The sequence below is a fragment of the Stylophora pistillata genome, chromosome 7 (genome assembly GCF_964205215.1).
Source record: "Stylophora pistillata chromosome 7, jaStyPist1.2, whole genome shotgun sequence".
NCBI lineage: Eukaryota > Metazoa > Cnidaria > Anthozoa > Scleractinia > Pocilloporidae > Stylophora > Stylophora pistillata.
In genome coordinates, this window is record NC_142525.1 from 29,680,630 (window position 1) to 29,700,745 (window position 20,116).

Sequence of the window (20,116 nt, forward strand, 5' to 3'; positions counted from 1 at the left end):
AGGGGCGGTGTAACTTTTCACCTAGTCTCCTTCCCAGGCCTTTCACGGCCAAGCGGTTGGTTAGTTCAGTTATGGTAGGATCTGGCTATGAAATTACTTCTCACCAGCACCATTCAACCCTACAGGAAGTGGAAAAGGAGAAACGTTTCTCTTAAGGGTTGTTACGATCTTGATATTGTACCAGATTCTCTTGACGAATTTGTAAGGAAACATCAGATCTTGGAAGCTTAAAAGTTTATTGTAAATCAAACAAAAACTGTAGACTGATTGTAACCAGACTCGTATCTAGAACTTTACCGTTGGCTCATGTGCATTCGTTGTGCTTCGATTGCACTGAGGAACATATCAATTTTTTCAAACTTCACGTCCATTTCACACCGTTGCAAATTCCTTCTCTAAATTGTCAAAAAGGTAAATTGTCCTTAAAGGACACAGGAAGAACATTTTGCCCATTACACCATTACACTGTTTCGTAACGCCAGGAAAAAAAATTAGAACGATTCTCTGACAAGTTTTGATGTTGCCGACTTTGAGATAATTTTTAGATCTCTCATCTTATCACATTACTGAATGGAATGGGCTCTAATGCCAGTCTGCATAAATAGCAGTAAATCCTTAAAAATTCGTTTCCAAAGCCCCGATGCTATCGGCCAGCATCACGGATCAACGCGCTATGGAAAGAACCGCGATTTCTGTTGACAATTGATAATCCTTCGTACCCAGAGAGGTACTAAAAATCTGATCGGCTGATAGAACCAATGACAAATTAAAACAATTAGGTCACGGTCCAAGGGACGAGGTTTTCACTTCATCCTTTCAGGTGTAGTATTTTGTGTTAAGCTTTCTTATTGGGCGTAGGTTGCTGTTTTGGGCAGGGCTCCTCACATGTGTTGTCACGGTTACCAGGGAAACAAGGCTTACACGCAGCTGAATGTGACGGCAGCTCTGACTCCTGGGTGATGATAAGAACAAATGAGCTTGCCTTGATTAGTTCTGCGATAATTGCGCGCGGCAATATTTCTCTTAATAAAGGCTGATAGTTTCTAAAGAAACTGTTTGGGGCTGCGTCGGTGGGGGTAACGAAATAATTTGGATATATCAACAAAGTTGAAATGGTAAATTGGCCATCGTAACGATTACAAAAGCTGACGTTTCGAGCGTTAGCCCTATGTTGGAGCGAATAGAGGAATTGTGGGTTGTGTGTGCTTTTAAAGGCAGAAAATAGAGCTACGTTACATGGCAACGAGAAAAACACGAATGATAATTCTCTTAATATAGGGAGCTGTATGTTTTTCATACATCTTCATCAACTTTTCTCTCCTACCTCGTCTTGAGTTAGTCTGAGGTATCCGTCGCCTCGTCTGTTAAAAGTTTCTTCCAGCGGACTTTGGCAATTCGTTCCCGATGATGTGTCAAACTTCAGTAACCTGAACAAACGGGATCTGCAAAAGCAAAACACATTCACGTGTCATTAGAGCCTTGTTAATCACCAGCACTCTTACTTAATTAAGTGAACATGCATGGGGAAATGAAGGCACAAGATATGCAATCCAAAGCAGATGCAGAGGGGGGTCTCCTGAACACCCCCACCCCTCCATCATCATTTTCAACCACAAAGATGTGACAACAGTATCGCCTATTACTACCCAACTGGATGATTTGTCTTTGCGTGTGTGTGTGTGTGTGCGCGTGTGTGTGTGCGCGCGTACAACTGCGATTGAAAGGAGGGGAGTTGATCGAGAAGGAATTTTGAACCCACCCCCACAATATATTATTTCTGACCCGCCCCTGTGTAACTCCGTTCCATAACTAGTGACAAAGTTCTTACTTGAGACACGAGACGAATCTGTTGAGTATCAGAGACAGAACAGCGACAAGGACTTCATAAAGCAGTACATTTTCAAGCGATAAATTCACGTAATAGAGAAAGAAGAAGAACGTTGGCGCTGTAAACCACACCTGCAGCAAAGAACAATCAACACATAAAAATCAACAAAAATGGTTTCAGATTAGTTGGGAAATGTGTTAAATGGCTTGATACTTTTCCTTCGTTGTTTAAACCGAACGAATAAAGCCATTTCCAAGAGCCGGAAGTCCGATCATTCGATTTAAATCCGAACTGGAGTCTAAATCATACTCGATTTTACCCAAATCCGAATTCAGTTACATCAGTCCCGACCCGAGTGGAATCCGTGCCAAACCCGAGTTCATGTCGAGTCCAAAACGCAAGTCAACTTTAAGTGAGAGAAAGAGCATCGGAACACGGAACCTGAATGTCTGCGGTTCGATTCCGCAAGGAGACTCCGATTTTTTTCTTTGTCCCATGCTCGTGACAAGAGGAAAAACATCTTTCTATACTCCAAGTAAGACTTTCACCGAAACTCAAGTAAAGTCTGAGTTAACTTGCATTGGAGTCAAAAGCAAACTCCGGATCAAATCCGGGGGCATGTCACATCCGATCCAGAGCTGAGTCAAATCCGAGGTCTACTTCGGGCCAAAGTCAAAGCTTCAAAGTCAAAGGTGTGCGGCGAGATTTGCTACGGAATATCGTGACAAACAACGTGATAGGATATCGGCTTTCATCATTGCGATTTAACCATCCTATGAATAAGAGAGTAAGTTCTATCTCTCCAATGAGGTAAACAAAAGTAATTCCTACCAGCCATTCTGTGTAGCTGTAGAATGTATCTGCATAGTAATAGTAGTTTTCCCGTTGAAGTCTCAACATAACTATCGTAACAATGAACGAAGCGAAAATAAATCCGTAGACTCCGACCATAAAGCGATCAGCCAAAGTTAACTCCTGCCAATGAAGCAAAACGAAAATTAAATATGGCTAACTTATATACGGAAAAACACACTAAAACAAGGGACGAAATGGCAAGCATTTCTGTTGTAAAAATTTTAGAATTTCCAAATGCCAAGTTACCGGTGTGTCGGGTGTTTGTTCGCTGACAGTGGCGTGAAACATAACGGCAGACACCAAAAGCGAACTATGAGGAAAGAAGAAAAAGAAATAATTCAATTAAAGAAAAACAAATATGAAACAAAAAGTTGTACTCAAGACGCCGCTAAACGAAGAAAATTTAACGCAAACAGTTTCAAATTGTGATCTTTTCCTTGTTTAGTCGAGCGCACACCGCAGAATCTTTTCTCGAAAAGGAACAGAAATTGTTTGAGAAAGAGAGAAAAAAAGAAACAAATTAAAACAGAGAACAAACCAGCTCTTCCATATCGAATTTTCAATTTTTTTTCGCGCACAATATACTTTTATTACTTATTGAAATTCGCCAGTAAGAAAGACGTTTGTATTTTGTATTTTCATCAAAAATCCATCAATTGAGGCAATAATGAGCTATTCTTTGTGACTTATTCGTTTAAAAGAAAAATTGACATGTAGTTGGTCTCAGAAACACATGTATTTCATGCACTTACCCATCGATCCACAACCGCATTGAGGCGTCATTTGGTGGAATAGAAAATGAAAAACAGACCTAAGGAGAGAAGAAGAAAGTACATTTCATATGCCACCTTACCTCAATGGTAGGTTTTACGCCTTAATCATTCTGAACAGCAGCTCTCGTGTCGCAATCGGAAATAACTTTGCCAAGTCAAGTAAGAGACCTCGGTGACAGTATTTGCACTTTAATGCATCCTACTCGCTCGCAATTTAAATGCGAGCTAACTGACACCACCAATTGTAACGGGGGCTAACTGACACGTTAGGATGTTGCACCAAAGGAATGTGGTAAAATGCATTTAGCTCTACATGATGGGTTATGTATAGCTCATAGGATACCAAATAAAATGGGCGGGAAAAGTCAGCGAGAACTTGATTTTCCGTCGCTATCCCTCCATGCATTGCACTGGTGAATTAAGACAACAGATGGATACTTACTACAAGCACAATAAAAAGAGGAGGTAGAAATATCTTGAAAAACGCTGCACGCTTGTGTCTTCTCATGTGAAATAAAAACTCATAGCGTGACACTCCTTGGTCCAAAAACGGGTTGTACCTGAAAATCGTTTCATAGCAAAACTCATCTAAATCACTGGTATGTACAATATCTCTGATAAAGCTTCTTTTAATTGGTTATCGAAAGTAGAGCAATTTTTCAATTATATGACGAAAGTAATCTGGGATTGCATTGGTTTTGCTCCACTCCTCTCTGTGATTGGTTCAGAAAACTTGCACCACTCTCTCAGCCAATCAGATACACATCTAACACCAATCATGACTTGATCACCGGTGTTTTCCCGCGCTTTATGCGGTTCACTTGTTTTACTTTGAGTTCTCATTGGCTGTTTGGAAAATGCACTTTGCTTTACTATATACGCATTGTGATTGGTCCAGACATCTGGCACCAACCTCACATCAAATCAGATGTAGGTAAAACCAGTCACTGATTGGAATCAAGTTCTGGTTTATTACAGGTTTGCATCTGGTTGGTTGAAGAAGGTGGTGCATGTTTCCCAGGCCAATAAAAAAGATTGGAGAAGAAAAACCACTGAAATCCCAAATTCCAAATAAGTTATTAGTACTGATTCACTGGTGATGTACCTTTCATAAACCATCTGTGACCAAGAGTTGGTATCAAATAACCAACCAGTATAGTTTAACGTTGGTGAAACTCCCCCTTGGAATTTGAAATCACTGTCATCTGATCCCTACAAACAAATTTTAACCAGGAAGTAAACTGAAGTTGATTGTTGATGACCATATTGTAATTTTAAAAAGAAATCAACCAGAAGCACAGTGATGGTGCATCTTCACCCCATATGACCTGCTTTTATTAAGAAACATTGTCGATGAAAAGACACCCTGATAAACTCAGGATATGGCAGGGTTTTAACCAGCCTCCCATTCACTGGTCGGGTGAGCCACCACCAACTGAGCTAAGAAGTCACATGTCAGGAGCAAAGTAAATTTATCCCTTTAAATTTAAAAGAGTGATTACAGTGGTGGATCCAGGGGGAGGGTCCGGGAGGTCCAGACCCCCCCTTACAGACCTGACGCTTGCAACTTTGAAACTGAAATTCTTACATCGACAGGATCGTATATCCCTTTTTAACTGGCTGATCTTTTTAATGAATCCAAGTAAACGGTACTGAAGCAGCCAAGGAATTATAACGTGCAACCGCGACTGGTGGGAGGGGGTGTGGGGAAGAAGTAATTTGCCTCAAAAGTCCAACAGTCCTTTCTGAACCAAAGTTTGGACCCCCCCAATCAAAAATTACGGGATCCGCCACTGGATTAAGATGTAACTTCTCCCCATAATATCGATCCATTATCCACCAAAGAGGTAATGAGAATACTTGAACTTATCAGGTAGAACTTTTTACCTTATCTTACACCAAATTCTCAAAACAAAGAAATGTGTAGCTTCTAGAGGGGAGAGTTAAAAATCAGTTCTTGGGAGTTATACGGCTGTCATTTCAGTTAATGGAATCCAATCATGATAAAACAAAGTAATTAGTAATACTTTGATCTGGGCCCAGTTGTTCGAAGACCAATTAGCACTAACCCAATGTTAAAATTTTAATCTAGGTTTCTTTATTTCTATGTTTAAAAGCCTTTTGGGGATAATTTCCTCTATTTTTTAAGAGCATCCATCAACCAAATTCTAGACAAAAAGAAATATACTAGATTTCCTATTAAATCTTTCAGATCTGAAATCATTTTTCACGGTAACCATGGGTTATCTTTACCACAAGTTGAAGTATCAAATTCACTTGAACAAGTTGTATTAAATGGAGAATGGAATACTTATCAAAAAGAGGCAGTGCCTAACTGCATGCCCAGTATATGGAAATGAATTAACAGTACACTTCAGATTTTTTAAAATACGTATACCTGCATAACTTTCCATCTGAGCTCCTTGGCTGTCATTTCCATATCTTGTATTACAATTTTCAGTGTTTGATTGTCATAGCTGTACAAAAACAAAATTAATTCAAGATCTTTCATTCCAAAGTATTGGAACGATTGCTAAATATGGGCACAAATTGTCAATTAGTGAGTTTACCACACTTACGGATAGTCCTGAAGATCTGCTGCAAAGTTAAAAGCTGATTTCACCCTGAAATACTTTCCCTCATGGCTGGAAACCTGCAATAATTTTAAGTGCAAGTCAGTTTTTTTTTTGTCATTATTCACCTTGTTTTATCCATCTTCTCATTTTTCCATTCACCTCATTTTATCCATCACTTTTGTATTCTGCTCAGATTTATGGCCTGCGTGCTTTGTACTTAGCTGGGTAATAAATCCAGGGGGGAAAACAGTGGGTCAAAAACCTATGGCATGGACCTCAAACTCAGTTAATAAGAGGTATTAATGTTTTTTTTTATGAGGAAAAAATTTTCCAGTAAGTTGTGCCAAAAAATGTCATAATTGATCTAACTCCAGAGTTAACATAATAGAACATCTCTCTCTCCCAGAGATAAGTTATAAGCAATAAGTTCTGCTGACCTCTGCTTGGCCAGCAGCATTTACAAGCTCAAAGCAGGCTCCTCTAAGACCATCTTTACATTTCTGTTTTGTGTACATTGTCTGTCCTTCAGGTACTGTGTTATAAGAAAAAGAAATTGTTGCCCATTTAGTTCATCTATATTTCTTAAATATGGCAATATTCTAATGTTCAGTTAGTCCAATGTTGCTTAATTTGGCCAGCCTTCTATCCCCTTCTAGCTAGTTACTTAGTTCAAAATCTTGTTTTTGATAGTACTTAGACCCTTTATATAGTTACCCTAATATCAATATACATATTCTCCCTTTTGCTCTTTATACATTTATTAAGGTGCTGAAAAGGAGAATTTGTTTAACAATCAAGTGTTCTTTAACTGGTGATCATTTCTTTTATTCTCACGACCTTCATGTGAGATTCTTGGGTAAAATTTTGTAAGGAAGAATTAAATGCCAGCCCCTCTTTGAGGTCAAAGAGTTAATGTGACAATTAGGGGCAGAGACAGGAACCAGAGCAAGCAAGTATTGGCCTGAGGATTAGGCAATTATATACCACCATTGCCATCATCATCATCGTTATTACTGTTTTTTTTTAAATTATTTCTTCTAATGTTTAAATCTTTATCACTGTTATACTAATTTTATTGGTTTTTTCTGTTTTGATCATTGTCTGCATATCGCTATAATTGTATTTTGTGATTTTGAAGCTCCTGATAACGCATGCATAAAGGAAGGGGGGTAAGAAAAAGCTATTTGTTTCTCTTTAGTATGATCATATCTGCTGGTGATAAGCAAACAGTTAAAACCTAGAGTTTGAGATAACTCTTGTGTGTGGGAATTTTTTAAAGTACCTGAGAGATTGTCAATTCAATATAGGAATTTTAAATGTAGCACACACCTTTGAAGTACAGATAGAAATCAGCATGAAAGGTTCCAGCCTTTAAATCCACTGAGTGGAGATTTATAAGATAAAGAGCTATCTCAACGTACACAGTCTTCTGTTCACTGACAACCTCTGGGCATTTCTCATAATAATACCTGACGAGATAGATAAAGAATAAAGATAGGTAAACTTATTTTTAAAATTGGTACACTTAACATCTTAAAATTAAGAAAATAATTAAAAAATTTTTTGTCTAATTCAAAACTTAAGCAAAGATCCTGCGACAAGAGAGGGTGCTTTTTGTCAAATATAGATGATTTTCATCCTTTGGGATGTTTATAGGACAAAATCTTAATTTTATTTAAGGGTGCATTTCACAAAATTCCATGCTGAAGATATGCCACGTGTTCGCTGATTTCGTGAAAAAAATGTGAACCCATTTCAAAGATATATGAAGCTCAGCTTTTATATTTGTCCATCCAGAAAAGCAAAGCTTCTTTAATAATCTTTAATTCCCATGTAAAGGAGATACTGTATTCCCATGTAAAGATCTCATTGCGTGGAAGTACTTCATACAATTAAAATATGAAAATTAAAAAAGGTTAATAGAAGAAATTAGCAAAGAGAAAATAACGAAAGAAAATTGATGAATAACATTAAAAAAAATTTCAACTCAAAAGTAATTAACCACGTGAGTTAAAGTGGATTTTAACTTCTCCAATAAAGACAAAACCAGGCATTAAGTTCATTGAACTTCATAATTACCTGAAAATTAACAGCGTTAAAACAGAAAAATAATTTTAACATCTTTTACACCAATCCATTTATCGAAGTCGTATGAGGTGAAATCACGCCATCATTGTACAAACAGACGGTCGGACAAGACTGTAGCATTATTAATTGCCTTTTCTTTATTAAAATGTTCTGTAACACTCTTAACGTGGCTTAGTGGTAAAAATGGGATTCTAAATGACAGGAAAGTCTCATGTCCACCGTGGAACACTGGAAAAGCGCGGTTGTTGAAGCGAGAAAGTGTTTACTTTGATCGTGGATAAATAGCTTGTAATCGATGGATAAGCTTACCATTCTGCTCTGCAGTCGTAACCCTTCTTTGAACCCGCAAGATTCCCAGGAATACAAGAAGCACAGTTTGTACAGTTCTCTAAAGAATGGATTGCTCCAGGTTTGTGGCAATGATCACCGCATTTGTCGCAAAATCCGCAGTTTCCATCGTTCAGACACCAAGTGCAGTTTCGTCCTCGCGATAAGCAATCATCATCGTCAACATCGGCGACGGACGAACATAGTTTTAACGAAATTACGATTCCAACTATAATGCAAAAGCTGTTTACAATCCTACTTGAACACATCCCGAGTTAAAATTAATGGAAACGTACGTTTCTCATAAATTTCCATAAAGACAGACCAAGTTCCAGCAGAAAACTTAAATTTGGGGTTTTCAAAATACTTAACTACGCATGTCTGTTAAATTTAAATGACGTTATCTAAAACATGCGATTGGTTGCACTAGTCCCGCCAAATAAAGTGGCTTTTCCCTGAGAAGAGGAATAATTCTTGCTGATAATTTTTAAGAAATTGTCCATTTTAATTTTGTTCCATGAGAGCACTCAACTTAAAGAATCAAATAATTACTAAAATGAAATCAAGATTGAATTTTGGTCAGGTTTTGCATAATTTATGAAGAGGAAAGAAAAACAAATGATTAGAGTTCGCCACCAGCGACCAGATGCTACTATGAGCATTCAGCGGGAACTGTTCGATATAATCAGTGTAATATGTTTAACCTTACCACGAAATATTGCTTTCAGGGAAGGAATCGCGGTGAATTCTATCGAAAAAAAAGTGATGATGCGAGGATAGACTACTAACCTAAAAAGCTTGACAGTCTACCACGTATTGAATTTACTTTTAAGTAGAATTTTATTCTTTGAAAAAGGAATGGTAACAAGAAAATAGAAAAAAACATTCATCGTTTAAACTGGCAACTAGCATCTCCCACCCCTCCCCCATTGTTAAAACAAGGAAGCGTTCTCCATCAGAATGGTCAGCGGACAAGTAAGGACACAAGGTTAATCATAAATGACATGCCTGAAAGGGTTTTGTTCTTCCTGAAACAAAATGGCGGAGCTCAGTGCATATCGAGATCAACATTTTCGGGTAAGAATAATTCCAGAGATATCTTTTCCCAAGGTGATTCAGATATTGCGCTTGGAAATGAATGGAAGTTTCTCCTTTGTTTCGTTGTTATCATAGGGCACTCGCGGAGAGCTGGAAAATAGGCTAGAAACCAGTTCGACACTGTACGTCGGGAATCTGTCATTTTACACAAGTGAAGAACAGATTTATGAGTTATTCGCCCGGGCTGGAGACTTGAAAAGGATTATAATGGGACTGGACAAACTTAAAAAGACTCCTTGTGGATTTTGCTTCGTAGAGTATCCTTTTAATTTTACATAAAGCTTGGAGTGACAACCTTTTCTTGCTATAGATATGTATAGATGATCATGAAATCCGCGTGCGCCTGAAAACGCGACAATGAAAGGTTGTTGCTCATTAATTTACCACTGAATCAAAAAAATTATGAAAGAAACTTGTCACCATTCTTTAGTTAAAAATTTTGCCTCTGAACTTTTGGCTTTTGTTGTATTTGTAATGTTCATAAATCAGAGTGATTTCAGTCTCAAGTAAAATTTGTTAATTCTAGTAAAAAACCTTCACACGCCAGCTTCTGCATACATTTTTCAATACTGTTCTGTCAACATTTCCTGTGGTACTGACCAGGAGAATTTGTTTGACAATCAAGAAGTTCTTTAGTTGGTGATCATTTCTTTTATTCTCATCACCTTAATGTTTAATTTAGCAGTAATACTGTGACGATAAATAGGATAATAGTCACTCTTAGAAGTTAAGGGTTTACACATGGCTGTGCATGGGAGGTTGTCGAGTAGTAAGATGTAGTTGTGCAAGGGTTATCTTGTATTAGTTAAAATGATTTCACTTCCTTAGCTTTGCACAAGGTATTACACACGTGAAGATGCTCAAAATGCAATGTGGTACATTAATGGCACAAGACTAGATGATCGTATTATACGAACTGACTGGGATGCAGGTTTCATAGAAGGACGACAGTATGGACGTGGGAAAAGTGGAGGGCAGGTGGGGCCCTTCATGGTTCATGCACACAGAAACATAGACCACTTTCATAAATGGCTGCTGTATAAATATTCTTTTGTTTAAATTTAAATTAGCCCTACTGGCCTCGCTTGAGATAATGTAATCTTTTGAATTTTGTACTGGAGAACAAGGCCAGCAGGGCTAATTTAAATTTAAACAAAAGAATATTAATCTGGCAGCCATTTATGAAAGTGGTCTATATGATGTTACCTGTGCATTTCTCAGGTTTTAATTAAAAGCCTTCCAAGGGAGTAGGTAGCCTGCAGTGCCGGCGTATTTTGGGCGCACGAGTGCACATTTTTGTATTAGGCCGCCATCTTAGATTTGGTAACTGGGGAGGATTGGGGCGAGGAAATATTTGCTGAGGGAGTAGGTGTTAAGTGGAAAAATGGGCAACAGGGGAGAGGGAGGGGAAGGAAAAACTACTATTTTTTCGTTCCCCTCCCTCTCCCCCATTGCCCATTTCTCCACTTAACACCTACTCCCTTAACAAATATTTCCTCGCCCCAATCCTCCCCAGTTACCAAATCTGAGATGGCGGCCTAATACGAAAATGTGCACTCGTGCACCCAAAATATGCCGGCACTGCAGGCTAGGGAGTAGGCAGAGACTAAGGGTTAGCATTATTTCTTGTGGTTTTTTTTTTTTTTCTCACTGTGTTAGTCCCTTTGAATTGTGTGCTTGTAAGATATTAGACAATAGTCCCTTTTTACAGTTGTGGGCTTAGTGGCCAAGCCTTTGAACAGGAGTGAGGCTAAGGGTGACCCTGTTGTGATAGAGACCTGTATCTAGTTAGCATGATAACAAAGTAATTTTCATTTGAAAGGCAGCAACATCTCTACCATAACAAGGTCACCCTAGGCCTCACTCCTGTTCAAAGGCTTGGCCACCAAGCCCACAACTGTAAAAGGGACTATTGTCTAATATCTTACAAGCACACGATTCAAAGGGACTGACACAGTGAGAAAAAAAAAAAACAGACAAGAAATAATGCTAAAAAACAGACAAGAAATAATAACCCTTACTCTCTGCCTACTCCCTTGGAAGGCTTTTAATTAAAACCTGATGGTATGTGTAGGGTTTTATTGTTTAAGCAGTGAAAGAAACATTTCTCTTTCCTTCATTTTCAGGTGCGAGATGAGTATAGAACTGATTTTGACCCTGGCAGAGGGGGTTACGGTAAACAAGGGCAGCAGAATTCAGGAGTTATAACTAGTCCTCCAGTTGCTTACTCAAAGCGGTGACACATGCTTAATATTCAACGTTCTTGACAGTGAAAAGAAAATCTGTTCTTTCTCAAGCTTCTAAGCATGTGCAAGTTACTACTGATTGTAAAGAACAACATCAATAGGGGTGCAAGTCCAAATGTATGTTTAGCGCTTTCTGACACAGCTTTCACAAGGATTCTATGTGCAAGTGTCAAATAACAGAACAAATATTGAAAAGTAACAAGACTGAATTTGGTTCAGGCCTCGTAAAAAACACTTTGTTTCCTCAGAACTTTCCTTAAGTAGAGGGCAAACAAGTCTGGAGTAAAGTTAAGGTAGAACCATTTGCCATCATGGTGTACAGATTTTCTTAAGCACCAAAGCTGTTACAGTGATATTAGAGAGCACTACTCAAAAAAATCAACTTCTCCACATATGTTATAAGAAAATACAAGACTGTTTGGGAGGGAGGAAAATCTAGCAATCTATCACATGCACTCCTTCTTTTGATAAGGAAATTGGCATCACCATACAAAGCGATGGATTTTTTTTAACTACACTAAGCAGTAACCAGTGCACAAAAATATTCTAAAATTAAGTTGTTTTAAGTTGTAATATTTTTCTTTGTAGAATGGGTAGTTAATGCCATACCAATTCATTAATTTTAGTATCAAAGATGTCTTTAATCTTACAAAAAAATACAGTCCATAAAACCATGTACCAGTATCTTTCCAGTTATAATTGATTTTCAAACTCATCAAAATTTCAATGATTGACAACATTTTCTGAAACACTTGTATCTCCTACTATGAAGAATTTTTTTTTTACAATATATCGCAAACACTGGAGAATTAAATTTCTTTCATGACGAATATCTGGTGCCAACAACTGTGAGGAGAAAATAAAGAAAAATAGTGTTAATAACTTCTGATTAGATCATAAAACACTTTAATGAGTTGGCAGTAATGTAAATTTAGCAACAGCTTTTGCTTCCTTCAGATCTTTCTGTAATCTCACCTTTTCCAGTAGAGTTGACTTCCTTACTCCCACAAAGTTAGACTTTCCCTGGATGAAACATTTTAAAACAGAAAAGAACTCTAAGGAAATGTGGGTTGGAGAGGTCACATAAACAATAGCCTCCATTTGGTCCAAAAAGATGCTGGGATATTTGCCTTGGATACTATATACAAGCAAATTTTGTCCAAAATGGAGGCTTACGTGTTTTTTTTTTTTTTTTATCCTTTCAATATTTTTGCAATGCCCCCCCCCCCCCTCCACCCATGTTGATCAAAGCCACACTGAGCTTACTAAAAGAACTGTGCAAATAGTGTCTGTAATTAAAATACTTACCTTTGAAACTGGTTTTCCTGATCTTCTGGTACGTCGTCTTGTTCCTGTGAAATGATCTTTTTTCACATTTCTATCAGCAGATGTACATTTGGTGGCACCTTTCTCTTCTGTTGTTGATGCTTGTGGAGGGCTGGCAGTGTTGTTGTTTATTTCTACTGGAAAAAAAAAAAGAATGTATGGCTTGAATATCTTTACAAAATTACTTTTTGTTTGACAAAATAAAAAAAAAACATTAAATTTTTCTTTTACTTTATTGATTACAAAACTGACCAATCTCAGAGTTTGAATAGCATTGTAAAATAGAAGATATCAATGGTCTTACAAATGTCTTGAAAGATGGAGCTGCCAATCTACAAGCCCAACATCAAATGACAAATGAACTGCACCATTCATCATAGTTTTTGTTTATGGCCAGGTACTGAAACTCATTCTTTTGACCAAGCTTCAGTTACACAGTCAATCAATTTATAGTTAGTCATGCATACAATGTATAATAATATCAAACTAACCACCCCATGCCATCCTATCATTATGACCAGATTTCAATTTACAAGAGATCACTGAACAGCTGATCAAAATAGCCTGTCCAGGACCAAAAGGATAACTACCTACCAGTTAACTACAGATGGTAAATGGACTGTAGAAATTCTGATTCAACTGCCCAAATTTTTGCATTTACTGTTGACCCTATTAACTCCCATGTGTGACCAAGACAGAATTTCTTCCTACAATATCAATGCAATCTCAAGCAGACAAGTGATGGGAATCAAGAACAAATAGCAGTTAAGTGATTATTAGTTGATCCAGTACAAAATTTTCCAAACTAAAATTATGAGAATTACACCCATATGGCAGACAGTAAGGAGAATTTCCAAAGAGATCTTGGGAGTGGAAGGGCGAACAGTGGTACAGGGAAACTCCAAATGATACCTGATGGTTTGTCTTCTTCTGAATCACTGGCATACATTGTGCAGAGTGAACTTAGAGCTGATATCCCAGATGTTCCACTACAAGAAGCTGGGTCAGATTTAGCTGGGGTTTCTTTCAACAATCTTTCTTGAGATGCACACTCCTCCATTTGATTTCCTGCAGGAAAAAGTATATGTCTTGGCCATGCATGTCAAAATGGCTAAATGCAATACAATGTATACTGTAATTTGTTTTATTTTGCATTCTTATCAACTGATTTAATGTTGAAGTTTGCAGGAATTTAGGGGAAAATAGGAAGGAAGGAGTTAAGGCTCTGCGGCAAATAAGTAGGCATTCCCAGGTGGGCAAAGCAGGCCCAATTTGGTCAATAACCAATCATAACACTTGACTCACTTTATCTTGCACCCTTGTGGGGGCAACTATGTACATTACTGACCAAGCATGAGTAGAGATCGTGAGCCAAGTTTTTCTGTGATCCTCTTTCCAAGAAAAAAAGAAGGTAATTTGCAGTCAATATTGGTGTCTGGAATGATTCATAGTTTACCTCCTGATTAAAAGTAGAACTCACCTTGCCCATTTACCACACAATCATCAAGAACCAGTGAAAGTGGATCTTCAACATTGCATTGTCTATCAGAAGGTTGTACTTCCTTCTCCTGGTTCACATCTCTGAATTGCTTTTTTCCTTGGTCACCACCAGCTGTGTGGTCTAGCTCATTTGGTTCCTGTGGGAACCTCTTTGGATGACATCTGTTGTTAAAATGGTTCCGACCACCTTGCTGAAATGATCTACCTCTACCCTGGCCTCTGCGGTATCTTGAAATTTTAAACACAAACCTTTAATAGCTTAATTCTGCAGATAAGATTGTAGAGCTCCTTCTGGATGTGCATCTGGTCTAGCATAAGTTACCCCTTTGCAACAAATCCCCACAATTCTTCTCCTGCAGTATTCTAGGAGTTTTTTTATGACAATTCCCTATGACCCCCCTTTTTTTTTACCTGGGTAGAGAGAGAGAGAAAGTCACTATGAGAGTGAAGTATTTTTCCTTAAACCTACACTTGGGGCTTGGGCCCAGACCCTTTTGATCAAGAGTTCAGTACCCTCACAATTTTGCCATCAAAACTTAAAAAAAATTATAAGAATCTCTTTACATATTAATCAGCCTAACTACTGTGCAGATTCAGTTTCCAAATCTCTCACTTGCCACTCTTACTTTACAAAAATGTCAGTCTGTTTACTTAAAAGGATGGGCTAGCTAAGTGAATTAGATCTCTCCTTTTCCATTGAATTGATCTCAATAAACGTGTCACATTCTCCTATTCAAACCCAGTCCTTTCACCAGGCCCCAGGCCCCCAGTTGTTTGAAGCTTGGATAACACTATCCAGTAGATAGCACAGTATGTCTGATCACTAATCCACTGGATAGCAACAAATCTGTTGGATGGAGTTATCCTCCGTTTCTACAAATGGACCCAGACTGAAATTTGGACAGTAATGCTCAAAAGTTCCATCTGGATACATACGGAAAGGGTCTCCTGGACACATGAATTCTTAAGCTTACCTAAAATTCTTGGTTTTTAAAACTTGCCCAGAGGCTTTCCTCTTTGCATCTTCTTCCATTTTTTTCTGTACATTGGCCAGGGTGGGATACTTCCTTTATCAGATGTACAAGAAAAATAAAAATCAAAAATTGTTTTTTGACAAAAATAATACAAAATTTATAGAAAAAAATCAGTATTCTCAGAAAAAAAATCAATATAAATGTTAACAAAAAAAATCTCAAACATTATTTCAGGCAACTAAAACAGCATGGGGGACTCTGCAGTCAGCCTTCAGGGTAGCCACAATATAGGCTGCAAAGATACATTGTATTATAAAAAAAACTCTAACTGATTGATCTTCAAGCAAACCTTGAAGCCTTTCCCTGACATCCATGAATAAAATTTTGTCTTTAAATCCTCAAAGACTAACTTAGACTTGCAAAGATTATTTTGAAAAATAAAATGAAAATCATTGACCAATGATAAAGGTTTTGCTCCACTTTCTTTGCTCGGGGCCTCACTTTAGGCCTTGACTAAATTGGAATCCTAGATTACTTTAAAACAATTTGCTCCAATTGGGCATAAAGAATACTATCAAAAACACCTTTTTCTTTCCTCTCTCCACTTTTCTATTTCCTCAGGAGTATCCAACTTAATCTTCATTCTGCCAGTTTCATGAGTCTATAAAAACAAATTGTTATCAATTGATATTGATACATATATTTTTAATTTATCAACCTTTTTCCTCCCAAGATCTTACAATCAAATCTCCTTGACTCCAGCAAAACATTTCTTTCAATGCTAGTTTAGAGAAACTGGTATTTCATCCAACAATATGCTCTACATGATGTTTTTTTTTTATTCTCACCATCTGTCTGCTTGACAAATGTGATGATAATGAAGGAAGAAATTAGTTATTGAACACTCCTTGGAGTGAAAAGTTGCCTTTCTCTACTAAATGCATCATGCAACCGAATCTTTCCCAAGTTAAAACTGGGGAATATCCCAGGATAATATCCCAGGATAATAAACACAATTATTACACCACTTGGGAAGTCAGAGGGCCAATAACTAAAATCAACCAATCAATATGCTCTATTGCCGGTCAATATTCTCTCAGTATTGGACGGGGCGCTGTCCCGAATGGTTCCAAATGATACCGCCCTTGTGTCCCTTTGAACTTCAGTCTTGTAATAAATCTCTTATTAACCAAGCTTTCTTGGGACCGTACTGGAAGAATATCGGCCCTCAGCCTTTTTTGTACGGACCTCGCTGCACTCGGTCCTTACTGTCAAGACCTCGGGGCCGATATTCTCCCAGTATGGCCCTTGCGCTTGGTTAATAAGATATATTTACAGTATCTGTTCCTCAAAGCTCACAGTTATTCTCAAGCTTTACTCTCGGAAAACTATTACCAACTTGGAACAGACAATATCTAAATATCTATAATAAATAAATAAATAATTTAGCAATGGACCTCCACTGGGTAGCTATTCTTGTCCACTGTTCCAGATCGAATTGGAATTTGGAATGTTGGTTTTTAAGGAGGGAGGAAAACCGGAGGACCCAGACAAAAACCCTCGGAGCAAGGAAGAGGACCAACAACAAACTTAACCCACATGAGACGCCAGGTCTGGGAATCAAACCCGGGCCACAGTGGTGGGAAGTGACTGCTCTCACCACTGCACCATCCCTGCTCCATATCAACGCATATTTTCATGCCAAATAGAGGCTATTGTTTATATATTGCAGTAATGACACTTTTTAAGTTAAAATTACATTAACCCATTAACGTCCAGTGCGCCCGTATGCGCCCATGGGGACCCACACCCTTTCTACGCCCTGTGACGTCATCAATTTTAACTCTGGAGCACGAATTCGAGCATGTACTTGAACGGGTTGAAAATATCTTGCAGACGATACCAGAATGAGCGCAATTGAGTGGAGGAGATTGGAGAAATAGCCAAAAAACCGTGTCACTTTGACTGGAAAATCTGCACGAAGATCGTGTTTCACTACCCACCTACCTTTCCGAGCATGTGCTTTGAAAATAATGAGTAGTTTCTGAAAAATCTCTACACCAAAATGAAGCCTACTCAATTTCCAGCAAGTGAGGAGAAACTTTAGGCAAGGAGAGGGGAAAAAAAGGGCAGGAGAAAGAGAGAAAAGTAGAAGTCGTAAGTGGGGCGTGACTTTTCAACCCAAAAACTATGTCGAAATTTTGCTCTCTGCGCGTGCCCGAGATTTTCAGGCCGCCATTTTGCATTTGGATCGAAAGGCCGTCGAGTGCACGAGCTGTCAAGTGGTTTTTGGTAAGTTCGAGCTTTTAAAACCCCAACAGTGACCCGAAATCTGCTGGACTAGCTTCAAAACACAGTTTTCCACAAAAGCTGCGGCCATTAATGGGTTAAACAATAAATATGTTTTCAAAAAATAAAATATGAGCAATAAGTTTGACTGTTGACTGTTTATTTGACTGTTTATTATTATTATTACTATCATTATTATTATTATTATTATTATTATTATTATTTCAGAGAACATTAAAAGCAAATTTACACAACCTGCATATAGCATTAGCTAGTCTTGGCAGGTATTAGTAATAAATAAGTATTAGTAATAAATAAGTAAATACAAGTGACCTGTATCCAGTGAAGTTTCAAGACTTTCCTTCCAGCCTTGAATGTGCACCCCTCATAACTACACTGTTAAAAAAATACATGAATATATTAATAGTCAAAATCAATAACATTTGTATTAATTCAATGTTATCATGAGCAGAAAAATCAAATGTGTCAAATAACGTTAAGTAACCTTCCTAGGGAGATCCCTACACTTAATTTTTTTATGACCCCATTTCCCAATATCACTTAACTCCAGCCATATAAATTTGAGAACTTTCCAAAACTGTACCTCAAAATATAGATAAAGGGATTCTTTCTATGTCATTATCATCAACCAAATCATTGTCGCATGATTTTTAAACATTTCACAGTCTTCACTAGCTGATGCCCATTATACTGACAACAAAACTCTGTCTCAGGTCCCTAAGATGCGGGCTGATAACCTGGCATGGTGGTAAAAGCAACATTTGAGACATTGATCAACAATGCTACATTTGCAGCTGTCCACACTTCACTTCCAGGTCAGCATTTAAAAAAAAAAAAAAATCAAGTTTGAGCTAGTTCCATACAGGATTACAGGACAGTTTTCAAAAAGCTCTGTCCCTAGTGATCCTGTAATTTTAGTATGGGGAAGTCTGGCAAAACTGGGTCTATCAGCAAGATGTAGTTTAATATTGTTTATATTAGTTTAGCTTATGGTATAGAGCACAGGAGTGCCCTGCGAGAGGTTGATGGTTCAAGTGCCAGACCAGAACAATACTCGGTCTTAATATAACCAAAGAGAACGTGCTGTCTTTTATATGACATCTGCTTATAGTTAGACATTCTAGTCTTCTCAGATAGAGATGATAAAACATAGGCCCTATTTCCTGAATCTTCTCTGTATTTGCAAACAAATAAATCAAATAATAAACCTTTGCAACCTCCCTATGTTATACCTGAATGTGGGATCCTAAATGTGCAGTCAGAGTTTCCTTACTTGAAAAATCTTTCTGACAAGCATCACAACTGAACTCTTTCCTCAAGGAGACATTTTCCCTAATTTCTGTTGTTTTGCTTGCTGATCCCTTCATAAAACAGAGAATAGGATATCATTAATCATTAACATATTTTACAAAAATATAAGTAGGCTTTTTGCATACATGCCGTGATTTGACTCTCAGTGGTGGCGAGTTTAGTGGAGGCGAATTGACCAGATACCTCACAGAAATGTTGTAATATCCTTAATTAATAGCTAATTTGCAAAGCAAATGTTTATATCACACAGGTATACCAGCCCCTTACCCTCCATAACGCAAATCAAAAGATCTGATATTTCATGAGCTTTCTTAGTTTAAAATGACTAATTCTCACAGATGAACAAGTCAGAACAAAAAATCTTGTATCGATTATCGATCTAACAACGCAAATTACTTGGACATTGGTAGCCAGTGATCTTTGTTGTTGTAACGATGGGTTCCTTTCCTGGGATACCACGTGGTTGAAGGGAGGTCGTAACATGTGTATATTTGGCTGTAATCCAGGCATGATGTGACATCCAGGGTAGCCAGGAAAAGAGTGAATAGGTAGTAAGGGTGAAAAACTCATCGAAGAGCTGTGTGGTCTTCCAAAAATCGACGGTGCAGTTTGCATTGGCCAACCTGGATTTCCACCAGTGTTGAAAGCCGGTCGAAAGTTTCCAAAATTTGGTAAAGGTAGCTGTGACATCCTCGATTCAAATAATCTCTATGACAGAAAAATACAACGACGGGGAAAGAAGACCGAGCTTATCTCATCTGCACGTTGATCGTCGATTTCTTCGCGTCTTCATTCCTCGAGCCATCGGGGCCATGTGCATGTTTCGATCTGCAGAAGTCAGAGTTTCCGGCACCTTCGGAGAGTCTCCGGCAATCCTTCGGATATTGCCGACAAAAATTTATAC

The 20,116-nt window shown here is 38.0% G+C and overlaps 3 protein-coding genes across 5 annotated transcripts; 1 reads left to right on the forward strand and 2 right to left on the reverse strand.

The window, feature by feature from the left end:
• Positions 1-217: 217 nt before the first annotated feature.
• Positions 218-8,819, reverse strand: LOC111320711 (uncharacterized). The gene is made up of 13 exons (XM_022923387.2): positions 8,430-8,819; positions 7,362-7,501; positions 6,470-6,564; positions 6,036-6,109; positions 5,855-5,933; positions 4,562-4,668; positions 3,899-4,016; positions 3,436-3,494; positions 2,930-2,993; positions 2,660-2,803; positions 1,829-1,959; positions 1,325-1,442; positions 218-952 (listed from the first exon to the last, which is right to left on the reverse strand). Exons 1-13 carry the CDS (start codon positions 8,714-8,716, stop codon positions 836-838), a joined length of 1,533 nt encoding a protein of 510 aa, XP_022779122.1. The 5' UTR covers positions 8,717-8,819; the 3' UTR covers positions 218-835.
• A 555-nt stretch (positions 8,820-9,374) lies between these two features.
• Positions 9,375-12,621, forward strand: LOC111320740 (nuclear cap-binding protein subunit 2). Its single transcript, XM_022923427.2, has 4 exons — positions 9,375-9,524; positions 9,621-9,802; positions 10,385-10,523; positions 11,672-12,621. The coding sequence occupies exons 1-4, from the start codon at positions 9,486-9,488 to the stop codon at positions 11,783-11,785; spliced, it is 474 nt and encodes a 157-aa protein (XP_022779162.1). The 5' UTR covers positions 9,375-9,485; the 3' UTR covers positions 11,786-12,621.
• Positions 12,408-20,058, reverse strand: LOC111320738 (nuclear FMR1 interacting protein 1-like). 3 transcript variants are annotated; one of them, XM_022923425.2, is made up of 10 exons: positions 19,609-20,058; positions 19,134-19,262; positions 18,214-18,276; positions 16,176-16,252; positions 15,592-15,684; positions 14,598-14,845; positions 14,030-14,185; positions 13,100-13,251; positions 12,767-12,814; positions 12,408-12,637 (listed from the first exon to the last, which is right to left on the reverse strand). In XM_022923425.2, exons 1-10 carry the CDS (start codon positions 19,900-19,902, stop codon positions 12,515-12,517), a joined length of 1,383 nt encoding a protein of 460 aa, XP_022779160.1. In that variant the 5' UTR covers positions 19,903-20,058; the 3' UTR covers positions 12,408-12,514. The 3 variants fall into 3 exon arrangements, with proteins under 3 accessions (XP_022779160.1, XP_022779159.1, XP_022779161.1); XM_022923424.2 differs by having other exon boundaries at positions 13,100-13,254; positions 19,609-20,057; XM_022923426.2 differs by having other exon boundaries at positions 13,100-13,254; positions 19,175-19,262; positions 19,609-19,749.
• Positions 20,059-20,116: the final 58 nt, after the last annotated feature.